Raw genomic sequence first — 12,168 nt, forward strand, 5'->3', positions numbered from 1 at the left:
CCTCGTGCACATTGTGAGCCCAAGACAGGATCACGATGTCAGATTATTTTGTGGCCACTCTCACCTGTCTCTCTCCCAGTCCCTGAGGATGCACCTGCACAGGGGTGTGCACAGCACCTGTGGTAGGAGCTGGCTCAGCAGGAGTACACACTCACCATCCACCTGCGTCCCTCACATGCCCAGTGCTGTGCTGGGCACAGTCCATGACCATGGTCCCAGGCCTCATGGAGCTTACAAGGGGAGACAGAAGTGTAAAAACAGTAAAAGAGGGTGCCATCATAGTTATTTGGCACCCCGTATTATTCCGACATTACAAATATGGGGACTGAAGCTTGGAGAGGGTGAGTAGTTTCCCCAGGTACTCATACTTAGTAAACCACAGAGTCAGGATTCAAATACAGATCTGCCTGACTCCGCAGTCCATGCTAGCCCATACGGAGCTGTTGTGCCAATCAGATAAAGGAGCCTCTTCTTCTGGATGGGTGCACCCATGCCAGGCCTTGGTGGGCAAAGTCCGGGCCAGATTTCAGTCTCCATCATCTCTCAGCTAGGCACCATTGTACAGTATACAACCTGCACACTCATACACGACTACCCGGGTTGCTCAGCTGTAATGCAGTGTGGTGGTCTGTACTATGAGAGAGGCCTGGGCAAGGCACTGTGGGAGCTCTGAAAAAGGCTGACTCACTCTGCCTGGATTGAGCAGATAAAGGCTCACAAAGGATGCAGAGGAGTTTACCTGGTGGAAGAACATTTAGAGACATCAAAAATATTCAAATACTTTTTTTGATCCTTGCAACAACCCTAAAGAGAGGATCCTTTGGATCTATTTTACAAATGGGAAAAGGCAGGCTCAGAGGCTCTTTCCCAGTGAGTGGCAGAGGCAGAGCCAGACCAGGACCCGGGTTTGCTAGACGCCAGGTCCTCAGCTCTCTGCCCTACTCAGAGCTTCCCCTCTGGTGAGTCCCTTCTTTGTCTGCTCTCCAGGGCAGCCCTGTTCATACAGATCCAGTGCAGAATTTGAACAGAGAAATCTCAGAAATCCCAGCAGTAACAAGTAACTTGCTGTCCTGAGCTCACACAGAAGCTCCATTGACCCCTGGCTGGAGAGAAGCCACTCCTGGGCCCCACGTGCCCTAAGACCTAGCATGGCATCTTGCAGCAAACACACAGGTGCTGGGGCTGTGGCTGTGGATGAGCCTGGGCAGGCTCAAACCTTTGGCCTGGTCTTTGGTGGCACTGCTGGGTTCCAAGTCACAGGACTCACCCTCACTGCCTATCCTGTGAATCCTCACTGTCCCCCTCCCCTGCTCAGCTCAGCTCTGTCCCTTGCCCTCCAGGAGGTCTGCTCCCTGGGTCCACTCTGAACAGCAGTCGATTCCTCCACTCCTAAAAACCCCACAGCAGCTCCTTGCAATCACGCCAACCCTTGGACCAAGGCTGGACCTCAGCCAAGAGGCTGTTGAAACATCTCCCCTGCCTGGGCATCCACATCAGAGCGCTCATGTGGCACAATGACAGGCTCCAGTGGTGGCGGCTCCCCCATCACTGGTGCCTTTGAATTTAGGAGTCTGGGGCGCTTCACACAAGTCATTTCACTCTCGCTCCCTCCATGGGTGACATGAAAAGAGGTGACCAGCTCCATCTCACCAATAGGGAAACCCAGCAAAAACTTTGGGTCTTATTTTCAACCTGCTTGTTCACCCCGCTTTTCTACTGATCTCACCTGCATCCCATGGTGGGTGAAATACTGCCTGCTTAACCCCACTGAACCCCAGTCCACACCAGCCCCTGAAATAGCGCAGCACTAACCCTCAGTGAGGGGAAGTCTCTGCTCTGAGATGAAAGACCGCTGGGCAGGATCCATGGGCCTCTCTTCTCCAGCCTCTTTGGCAGCCCAGGGCATCGGCTGAGCAGATCTGCTGAGCTCTGGCTCTACCACATGCTGCACTGACCCTCCCGGCCCCCACTCCCCAGCCCCTTCTCCTACCACCAATACCCTACCTACTCGCAGCCCTTCATTTTGGTGGAACTGACCCCACTCTCAGCTACAGGAGTGGGGCAATGATTGATTTAACGCAATCTACCCATCCTACTGACCCAATCTAGGCCAATGGGAAGGAGAAAATACCAGGCCTTGTGCAAGAGCTACACCAAGAAGGATTTCTCTCTCTCTCCTCTCCCCTCCTCTTCTCTCTCTCCTTCCCTCCATCCCTCCCTCCCTCTCTCTCTCCCTCCCTCCCTCCCTTCTGCAAGGTGCAGCCTGAGGGTATGAGGGCTGGAACAGCTGCAGCCACTTTGCTGCCTCAATAGGAGGGTCTGAAATTGCCAGGTGCTGCCTTGAGGATGGGCTGACACTGCGGAGGGCAGAGCCTAGAGACAAAGAGAAGATGAGTCCTTGGTGGCACCCTTTCACCTCAGAAGCCTGGACTTTTTCAATGCTGCAGGCCAACAGATCCTTTGAATTGCCTAAATCCTTTAAATGTGTGGAAGCCACAACCCTCAAACAGGTCCCCCCCAGTACCAAGGGCCCCAGAGCACTCACTAGGCTGACAAAATCCTGGTAGCCGATCTGCCCATCCGCGTGGCTGTCGGCAAGAGCCAGGAGGACCTCCCTTTTGTGCGGGTCCAGCTTGGAGCTGTGGCTCTCCAGAAGACTCCGGAACTTGCCTGTGCTAATGTAGCCTGTGTTCCCAGGGTCAAACTGAGGGAAAAGCAGACAGCAGCAGGGTCAGCAGGGCACCACCTCCTCTTCACACTGATGTGGGTGCCCTGATCTCCACCACTATTTACTGGCTTTAGTCCCCAGCCCCTGGCAGAGGCTCAGTCAGTGTCTGGGAGGTTTCCAAGGACCCCCCCCTGGGAAACATCTAAATAGGAATGACAATCACTTAAAGTCCTAGAGGACCTGCAGACCTTCAGGATCACCCAATCCAACCATCTCGCGTGGATAAGGAAACTGAGGCTCAGAGAGGTTAAACCGCCTCCTCTCACCATGGAGAGGGAAGTGCGAATGAAAAGGCAATGAGTGCAGGAAGATGAGAAACTTCTGGGGCCTGGGACGGGTGAGAGGACAGCAGGAGAAGGACATTTCAGCTGCGACTGGCAAAGGGAAAGGGGACTGGGCCAGAGGGACGCCAGGGGGGATGCCAGAGGGCCCTGAGGAGCAAGAAGCATTGCCTTGCAAGTCCTTCTGCCCCTGGCCGCCCTCCCATGGCCCCTCCCACACACCCAGGCGGGGAGGATTGATGGGGCTCCCCAGAGACACTCTGCTCTGTGGTTTTTGTTTTGTTTGGGGGGTGTTTGTGCGCGCACATGAGTAGCAGTGCGCGTCTGTGTGTTTTACACCGTGCTCTTTCATCGTTTGCAGCTTTGCACCACGTGGGTCCCTCTGCCTGGGATTCCCTTTCTTCCTCCGTCTCCCTGGAAGACTCCGACTCACCCTTCCTGACTACTCAGATATGCCCTTCTCTTGGAAGGCTCCACTCAGCCATGGCCTGTTCTCACGGCACCCTCTGTTCTGTCCAGACCTCTGGGCCTCCAGCCCACACTGGTGTCTGTCTGCTTTTGCCTCCTCCTTGGACCGCAGCGCCTTGCGGGTCGGTATCACAACTTATCCCCGGTACTTAGCACAGAGCCTGGCATTATCAGCACTCAATCAAGATTTGTTGGATGAATAACTAGTGGGTGTTCAGATGAACAGACAGGCACTGATTTTCCATGAAAAGCCTCATCAGTTCAGTTAGAAAAGGCAGGATCGGGCCAGGCGCAGTGGCTCAAGCCTGTAATCCCAGCACTTTGGGAGGCCAAGGTGGGCGGATCACAAGGTCAGGAGATCGAGACCATCCTGGCTAACATGGTGAAACCCCGTCTCTATTAAAAACACAAAAAAGTAGCCGGGCGTGGTGGTGTGCGCCTGTAGTCCCAGCTACTCGGGAGGCTGAGACAGGACAGTATGGCGTGAACCTGGGAGGCGGAGCTTGCAGTGAGCCGAGATCACGCCACTGCACTCCAGCCTGGGCAACAGAGTGAGACTCCATCTCAAAAAAAAAAAAAAGAAGAAAAGGCAGGATCTTAGTCACCTCTCCCAGAGAAGACCTTATCATTTCTATCCCTTTCCTCACGGAGCCCACCCAATGCCCACGGCAACACTTTTAACACCAAGCATCTCCTGGACGCCAGGAGCTTTCTTGTTCAGAAGGTGCTTCCCTACATAAGACTCCACTGCATCCTGGAGATGCAGCTGTGAGTTGTTTAAAAGGCAAACAGACATTGAGGATGTATGTGTGTGCATGACGAGGGAGTCCGGAATACCAAACCCACGTTTTCGCCTTTTCTAGATGGTCAATGAAGGCTATTTTAGGAAAGTGGATTCTGTGTGTAGCATTTCTGAGAAAATCAAAGAGCAACAGTCAGGAGTCCCAGTCATGGGCTATTTCAATTCTCCACAGAAGGCCGGGCGCGGTGGCTCATGCCTGTAACCCCAACACTTTGGGAGGCCGAGGCGGGTGGATCATGAAGTCAGGAGATCAAGATCATCCTGGCTAACACGGTCAAACCCCGTCTCTAATAAAAATACAAAAAATTAGCCGGGCGTGGTTGCAGGCGCCTGTAGTCCCAGCTACTTGGGAGGCTGAGGCAGGAGAATGGCCTGAACCTGGGAGGCGGAGCTTGCAGTGAGCCGAGATCGTGCCACTGCACTCCAGCCTGGGCTACAGAGTGAGACTCTGTCTCAAAAAAGAAAAAAAAAAAATCTCCACAGAATTGAACAGGAAAGGACATCTCCAATGAGGTCTATTGTTTTTTGTTTTAGACAGGATCTCACTCTTGTCACCCAGGCTGGGGTGAAGTGGTGCCATCATAGCTCACTGAAGCCTCGACCTCCTGGGCTCGGCAATCCTCTCACCTCAGCCTCTCAAGTAGCTGGGACCACAGTTGTGTGCCACCACAACCAGCTAATTTTTAAATTTTTTGTAGTGATGGGCTCTCACTACGTTGCCCAGGCTGGTCTCGAACTCCTGGGCTTAAGTGATCCTCCTGCCTCAGCTTCCCAAAGTACTGGGATTACAGGCATGAGCTACCATGCCTGGCCCCGAGGCATATTTTTAAATCTGTATATCTCCCACCTTCAAGCCAAAATGCCAGGTTTCATGGATGACATCTGTTCGGTTCACAACACCAAGTATTTCAGGAAACTCACCTACTTGTTGCTCAGTAAAGATCTTGAAGAATAAAAACACCTAATATTTGCTGAGTGTTTTCATGGAGCCAAATACTGTTTAAGCACCTTATGCATATAATGTCTTTGACTCCTACACAACTTTATGTAGCAGATCCTATCCATGTCCCCATATTACAGACGAGGAAATAGAGGCACAGAAGAGTTAGCACGGAGAGGTGAAGTGATTTGCCCGGCAAGCGGCAGAGCCAGGATTCCACCTCCAGACAGCCGAGCACTCCTCTAAGCCGTGGCCAGGTGCCACTGACCTCCAGCTCCAGGGACTGCTCTGATGCCCAGGAACAAAATTTAAGGACCAAAGAGGTGAGTGCGGGCCCAGGAGAGGAAGGGGCTCCATGAGTCTCACAGCCCTACCATAGGCAGAGATTTTTAAATCAGGAAACAGCCCCAGACAGCAACAGCTCCGACCTCCTCCATTGCTCAGCTAAGGAAATGGACCCTGGAGAGGGAATGTGGCAACCACAGCCAGGGAGGGTCTGTTTCTTTGGTGCCTGGGACCCCTCCCATCTCTACAAGCCACCTGTGCCAACCCCTGCTCCATCACAGGGTCTCACTAGCCTGGCCCTCCTGTTCTGGGTGGGTAGATAGGGGGTGGGGTGCGGGCTGAGAAGGAGCAGGTGGAGTCCTGGGAAGCCCCCCAGCGGGGGCTGCAGGAGGGCCATTGGTCTGCGGCACAGCTTGTGCAGTCTCTCCTGCCTCGGCCTGGAGAAGGGAGCCCAATGACTTTGCGTGCCCTGGGAGCAAGCACCAATCCCCTCCTAGGGGCTGCCTCCCAGGCTGGGGAGGGCCGTGGGGTGGGGGTGCAGTGGGGGTGCTGGGATCAGGCTCCAGACAAAGAGCCACCTGCTCTCCCCCTCAATCTCCCCCTCCAGTGCTCCCTGCTGTTGTCCTAGTGACATGGCTGCCCTGTGGCTCCTCAAGCCTCCACCCCCACCAGGGCCTGCCTGCCCTGCCCCAAGCATAGTAACAGGCTCCAGACAGCAGAGAACAAGCTGGAATCAGGCCGAGCCTCGGTTCTCTGCCAGAACTCTACCTTTCATGGCAGGGCCAGACAGGCCAGACAATGGGGGGGGGGGGGTCACCGCTACCCTAATAATGAGGCCTTGGGGATGCCCGGAGGATGGAGGATGGCTGGGGCAGGGGGAGGGAGAGGCAGCAATGGGCCGGCTGCCTGGGCTCCATGAATGCACAGGACACCTTTCAACCCCCACCCCCACCCCCAGGAAGATGAAAGCAAGGGCAGGTGCTGACATTGGGTATGGGGCGTGGGGGACAGAGAAAGGGAGGCAAAGGGAGAAAGAGACAGAGAGAGCCAGAGAGAGCATGAGTGCACAGAAAGCAGGAGAGAGGTGCATCCCATTGCCCCAGAAGGAAGCTGGGAGTTTCTAACAGAGGCTGCACCCCTCACTCAGGGGTAGCAAGGAACAAGGCAAACCTCATGCTTGTCTCCACCACTAACCAGGGTTTGTGTCATTTACAGCAAACTCCCGAGCCACAACTACCTCATCTACAAAGTGGGCTACCTTCCTCTCGCAGGGCAGCAGCTCACCAGGGCCTGGGCTCGGAGGCCAGACTAGCTTCCCTTGCTGTGAAGCTGGGAGCATCCTACTGTGATGGGGGTATGGCTGACCCTCTCTGGGCACATATCCTACCCTTCCTCCTCCTTCACAGCCTGCTTAAGGAGGATTGGGATCATTAGGCAGATCCAAACTGTGGTTTGGAGCTTTCGGGAAAACAAGCCCCATCAATGCAATTTCCTTGTTAATACCGTGCCACTGGTCCTGAAGCTCCCCTCCCCCAGGCACTGTGCCCCAGATTCACCCACTTTGGTAGTGAGGTGCTCCTGATGGGGTCTGGGCTGGGTGGGATTGAGGCGGCCTGACCGGGGCTGCTCTGGGGCTGGTCGGGGCAGCCGTTAGAATGTGGGCTGTGAATGGGCCGTAGGGGCCCAGGAGGGAGCCAGGAGCCTGGGAGTGTCCTGGAAGCTGCCTCCTGAATAGGGCTCAGTGCCTTGGAGGGAGGGGCGGCCAAGTCCACATTCAGCCTGAGCGGAAGACACAGAGGAGGGGCCTGCCCACCTGCCTCGGCCTTTAATCGCACCAGCACCCAGCGTCCGACCCTAATCCTCTAGGTCACAGCTCGCCTCAGCCTGAGGCCTCCTACACGGTCTGCCTTCTCCTATCCTCTATGCTGCACCCATTCCTGGGGCGCTCAGCCCATCTAGGTGGGGGAACTGACCCACCAGATTCTCTCTTTGTATTGCTGCCATCTGGGGCTCCTTCCCCAGTCTGGGGCAAGGGGAGGAAGAGAGTTCCAGAAAGAGGCTCCACTCACAGCTGTTGTGCCATCTTGGGTAGTTCATTCAACCACCCTGCCTCAGTTTCTCCATCAATCAAGCAGAAACTCTTCTCAGGGAGCTATAAGGGCCACCCACCCCATGCACATAAGCGTGCCATACGGAAATGGGGGGTAGAAAATGAGAAATCCACAACCCATGCAGCCCACAAGGGCAGCCAATCTTCTATTTGGAATCTTTGCACAGTCAAGGGGCTACGGGACATTCGGGATCACAGCAGGCAATTCCACATGGAGTGAGGAAGGGCTGGGGTCATTTGGGTCTGTGCTGTCGGAGGGGCCTGGCAACACTGGGGAGAGGGACAGCAGGTCAGGGAATCAGAAATCACGGAGCAGGAGGGAAACTCAGTGGTTTTCAAACTACGCTGCAGAGTTCTAGGGGCTATGGGGCCTCCAAGGCCCAGAGGTGCTGGGGAGGGCACTGAGGAACAGCCCCCAGCCCTCCTCAGGCAGGGCAGCTCCATTCAGAGCTAGTTTATGTGCTGGCCTTCTGCATACTATCCTGGTGAACAGCAACACAATAAGGGCTGATATGTGTGGAAAGTTTGCTATGTATCAGGCACCCCTTGACTGAAACCTCAGGCCACCACACATCCTGGTTTTTCTGTGTTAGTCCTGGCATATACCTGTTGTCCAAGCATAATAATTATTATTGTTCTTGTTTAAGAAACAACAGGATCTTGCTCTGTTGCCCAGGCTGGGGTGTAGTGATGTGATTGTAGAATTCATAACCTTGAATTCTTGGGATCAAGCAATCTTCCTGTGTTTGCTTCCTGAGTAGCTGGGACCACAGGTATGTGCTACCATACCTGGCTAATTTTTAAATTTTTTTGTAGAGACAGGGTCTTGCTATGTTGCCCAGGCTGGTCTTGAACTCCTGGCCTCAAGCAATCCTCCCACTTTGGCCTCGTAAAGTGCTGGGATTATAGGCGTGAGCCACCCTGCCCAGCCTTGAGTGTGATTTACGGTAGCTCCTTTACTCTCAAAGTGTCCTAACTTGGTCACTTTGAGAGTGGTCCCCCCTATTTAAATCTCACAGCAACCCTAAGAGGTACACACTATTGTGAGCTCCATTTTACAGGAGAGGAAACTGAGGCACCAAGAGCTGGGTTGCCCAAGTGTGAACGGCTGGTAATAGGTGCAGATGGATTCATATCCAGGCAGAGGGGCGAGAGCCTGCACTCTCTCCCATCACTAGAGTGCTGTGGCTAAAGAGAGTTTGAGAGACCCTCATCCAATCCTCTTATGTGTCCACCTAACACATATTCACTAAGGATCAGCTGTGGCCCAGGCATCCCACTCGTTTTATGGCGAAACAGGTGCATAGGGCAAAAGGAACAAAATAAACTAGTCCAGGTCAGAGAGTGAGTTCGCGGTCAAGACAGAAATAGTTCAGGATTCCTCCACTGTGCTGGCTGGTCCCATCTTGCCCTCCCTTGTTTTTCTCTGTCTTGTTCAGTTGAATGAAACATAGCCCCTGAGTTTATTTTTATTTTTATTTTTTTGAGATGGAGTCTCACTCTATCGCCAGGCTGGAATGCAGTGTTGCGATCTTGGCTCACTGCAAGCTCCACCTCCCAGGTTCAAGCAATTTTCCTGCCTCAGCCTCCAGAGTAGCTGGGACTACAGCACCCACCACCACACCCGGCTAATTTTTGGTATTTTTAGTAGAGACGGGGTTTCACCATGTTGGCCAGGCTAGTCTCAAACTCCTGACCTCAAGTGATCTGCCTGCCTCAGCCTCCCAAAGTGCTGGGATTACAGGTGTGAGCCACCACACCCAGCTGATTTTTAAGGGTTTCCCAATGTGTGTTCTGTGGAATACCAGGTACCTGATGGTACCTGAAATAAGGGTTCTGTGGTCCCACAAGTGGAAAAACCCTTGGAGGGTCATAATGCACCATATCAAGGACTCTGCAAGGTTTTAGGCTGGAGAAACCTGTCTGATTTTGTTCAGCCCAGCATTCTTCAAACTTATTTGACCTTTGGTCGTAGTATTTTTTCACAGTAACACTTGATGGAACACTCTTTGGGAACAAGGCATGAGTCCACAGCAGTCACGTTTCCCTTTGGTGAACCTAGCCCCTTTGCCGCTGGTTCAGAACCAGAGCCTTTCACTTCCACCCCATGAGTAGCATAGGCTCTCCGAGCAGCTGACACTTTGCTGGAGTCTTCCAGCAATGCTAGAAGTCTGTGGGCTCCAGGCCCAGCCTGAGGGTTGACTGGGGACACCAGGCCTCAGAAGAGGCTGAGGAGTCCGTGACTGGCCTAATGGGGCCACTGAGCCGAGCTCTCAGGGAGCAAACCCCGCCGGAGCTGGGATTTGCCTGCTCAGCACCCAGGACAGCAGCACTGCTTCTCCCCTCCCAGCTGCAGGCCCATGAGCCAGGCCAAGGCTTCAGAATTTGCCCAGCAACAGGGAAGCATGAGAGAGAGAAGGGCATACCTCTGTCTCCTTGTGTCTATGATGTATGTGTGATTTTCACCAGCTGCATTTTCAGGACAAACACATGTCTGGTCTCTGCCTCCAAGGCTTGAATTCTCTCTCCCAGGAGGACCCTCTCCCTGTCCATGCTCTAGACAGGCCCTGGACCTCAGTGAGGGATGTGAGTACTTTCAAGGACCTCAAAGGAACTACCCAGGGCCAAGGAACCAGCTGCCACTGGGGTAAAGACCTCTTGAGTCAGGAAGGTGGAGACCTGGGATCTAGAGCAGGTTCCCACCCGGATCCCCATTGTCTTCTCCCATGTACACACACCAAGGCAGAATGAGCCCTGGGAAATGAGCACAGGCACGTGTGCTAGGGCTGGAGTCCGGTGCTAGGGCTGGAGTACGGTGCTAGCGCTGGAGTCCGGTGCAGGCAGCTGTCTGGTGAAGGTTACCATGGCTCAACTGCTGGCCCCTGCCTCATTACTCGTCTTCTGAGCACAGCAGAATTAACGAGGCTGCCCAGGGGTTTGTGGTTCAGCAGAGCTCTCCCCACCCAACGGCCAGAGCCCAAAAGGGAACTCTGGCCCATTCATGGATATTTACAGCCCCGTAAATTAGGTCCAGGCTGCAGCTGCCAAGGTCAGCGGGGAGGTTAGGGGAGTAGGAGCTTTCTCTCCCAGTTCTGCTTTCTTGCAAATGAGGATGCTAATTCACCCATAGAGAAAACCACCTCACACCCTTCCCCGACCTTTTCCCCTGACTCTTTAAAATACTGACTTCCACTTTTTTTTTGTTTTTTTATTCTCCTGCCAACCCTAGAGTAAGTCTGGTTCGTCCCACTTAACAGATACAAAAATTGAAGTACTCAGAGACATGCCCCCTGCCTGAGGCACTCTGGAAGGGGTGGACCCGGGCAGTCTGGCCTGCTTCAAGCTGGGGCTGGGAGTGGGTTTTCAGAGACCTCAAGCCTCTGTGGGAAGGAGAGAGACCAGATGGAGGCATGAGGGGCCCTTGTGACCCCTACTCCCCTGGGATCTGGCCAGGCCAGGCCCCTGACAGCTGGAGAAGCCTCCATGATTCTGGGATTCCCAGTTGTATTATTTCTGCTCCCTCAGCTGCCACCATAGAGGGGTGGGGGAGGCAGCTCAGCCCTCTCATGGTGCTTCTCCCAAAAGCCCCAAGCAGCCTCCTGAGCATCCTCCTTGCCCAAAGTCGAACAGCCGAATCCTAGGATGGGGGCAGGCAGGCTGATTAGGGAGAGACAGGCATCCTGGCCTGAACTCAGGCTGAGCCCTTGACAATCGGCATGCTTCCAGAAAACCACCCAGCTCTCCCAACATCTGGGAAGTGAAGGGAAGAAACGACCTCACACCTTCCCTGGAACGCATGCAGCTGGGGATGGGTGGGGTGGGCAGCACGGGTTGGGCGACTGCCTCCTCCACTGGGCCTATTCCTTCCCGCCCCTGGGGGACTCCTGCAGCCCCTTCTCCTCCTTCCGACCTCCTCACAAGGCCTCCCAGGCACACAGACGGCTCCCTTCCCATTCCAGAATGGCCCCTGCCTTTGGCAGGCCACTGAGGGGGCTGCCAGGGTCTGTGACTCAGAGGCCCCTGGGTACCCAGGAGGAGCAGATGTAACATCCATGCTGACTCATCCGGCCCAGCCTGACGCGCCGCCTGGGGACTGAAGCCGAGTCATGGCCATGAAGCCCAGGAGTCTCAAGGGAACTGCAGGCAGGGAGTCAGGAGTGAATGTCAGCAGGGAGGGATCTGACATCGCCCCATCCCTCCCCTTCAGCCTAAACCGCTGGCCGCCGCTGCTTCTCCTGGCAGCCACCAAAGGGTCTCTCTGGTCCCCCAGAGGAGAGAGAGCCAACAGATCCAGGGAGAAGGAGGGGAGCAAGATGCAGAGCGGGTGCGTGGCAGGCAGGATAAAGGGCTGGAAGGATAAAGGGTGTTCAGCTGCTCCTGCATCTCCTGGCCCATTTCAGGAGCTACCCAGAAGCCTTGTGGGGACACACACACATCCATGCGTGCACACACACACACACACATGCACACTCACGCACACACAAACACACATGCACACATACACACACATGCACACTCATGCACACACAAACACACGTGCACACATACATACAC

The 12,168-nt window shown here is 54.5% G+C and overlaps 1 protein-coding gene across 7 annotated transcripts in view; it reads right to left on the bottom strand.

Annotated features, from left to right (window-relative positions):
• Nucleotides 1–12,168, bottom strand: part of RHBDL3 (rhomboid like 3) — a 55,559-nt gene that overhangs the window by 34,216 nt on the left and 9,175 nt on the right. For 4 of the 7 annotated variants that reach the window (XM_031010992.3, XM_031010991.3, XM_031010994.3 and 1 more), the window contains one exon: nt 2,546–2,704. The exons of the other annotated variants lie outside the window; for them this stretch is intronic. In XM_031010992.3, coding sequence (XP_030866852.2) covers nt 2,546–2,704 — 159 coding nt within the window. The remainder of the gene's footprint in view (nt 1–2,545; nt 2,705–12,168) is intronic. 7 annotated transcript variants of the gene reach the window in all.

Source organism: Gorilla gorilla, chromosome 4, assembly GCF_029281585.2.
Source record: "Gorilla gorilla gorilla isolate KB3781 chromosome 4, NHGRI_mGorGor1-v2.1_pri, whole genome shotgun sequence".
NCBI classification, from domain to species: Eukaryota; Metazoa; Chordata; class Mammalia; order Primates; family Hominidae; genus Gorilla; species Gorilla gorilla.